Raw genomic sequence first — 789 nt, forward strand, 5'->3', positions numbered from 1 at the left:
ATTTATTGGAAAGCACAACAGAAACAAGCAAGTAAAAACAAGGAAATCCCAAAACAAAAACATAAATCAAAGCAGCAGAAATCACACAAACAAGTTCCTTTGAACAGAAAATATTAAAATTATAAATAATAAAATGAACAACGTGATTTTGAATTAGAAGACGTATCGAATTACCTGACCACTACGGCCAAGAGTAATGGTAACTCGACCACTATCGGACATGACGAAACCCCAAACTTTAACCTATCAATGGAGCAAAAATTTCGGAATTCACAACATGAATACGCCAGCAACTCGCAAGCCAGGCATCAGAAGAACTGAGCGAGTAGGAGAAGAACGAAGGGTTGCCCTAACCCTAACCCTAGTTCCATTGGCGCGACCCGAAGCAGAGACGGAAAAACAACCAATAACAACACCTTCGTTGGTTCAGAAGCGAAACGCGTTTCGAGATAGAAGTTCAGAGATAATTTAGCTCACAATTTGGAAAGTCTAGAATCAGAATTAGAAAAGACAGGGTAGCGAGGGTTATTGCGCGGTGCTTTTGCGTAGGAGGAGAAGCCGTGGAGCTCCGAGGTGGTGGTAGTGCTGCGGTGCTAGACAGTGGGGGCGCACAGGGGATTATGCTTCATTCCTGATCGAACTGGGGCCGTTGGATCAGATTACCTTTTTTGTTTTAGATCAGATTACCTTAAGAACCCAGTAGCCCACTAAGGAGACAACAAAATATTTTTAACCCAGAAAGAGCCAAGACCCAAAAAAATAAAGAAAGAGGTGTGGGGTCCAGCCCAT

The 789-nt window shown here is 42.7% G+C and overlaps 1 protein-coding gene across 2 annotated transcripts in view; it reads right to left on the minus strand.

The window, feature by feature from the left end:
- LOC107643492 overlaps positions 1-646 on the minus strand; it is a 7162-nt gene extending 6516 nt beyond the window's left edge. The window contains exon 1 of one of the 2 annotated variants that reach the window (XM_016347161.2): positions 175-643. In XM_016347161.2, coding sequence (XP_016202647.1) covers positions 175-222 — 48 coding nt within the window. In that variant the 5' untranslated portion in view covers positions 223-643. Of the gene's footprint in view, positions 1-174 lie in introns of both variants that reach the window. The other variant, XM_021123465.1, reaches the window with a different exon arrangement.

Source organism: Arachis ipaensis, chromosome B05 (genome assembly GCF_000816755.2).
Source record: "Arachis ipaensis cultivar K30076 chromosome B05, Araip1.1, whole genome shotgun sequence".
Taxonomy (NCBI): domain Eukaryota; kingdom Viridiplantae; phylum Streptophyta; class Magnoliopsida; order Fabales; family Fabaceae; genus Arachis; species Arachis ipaensis.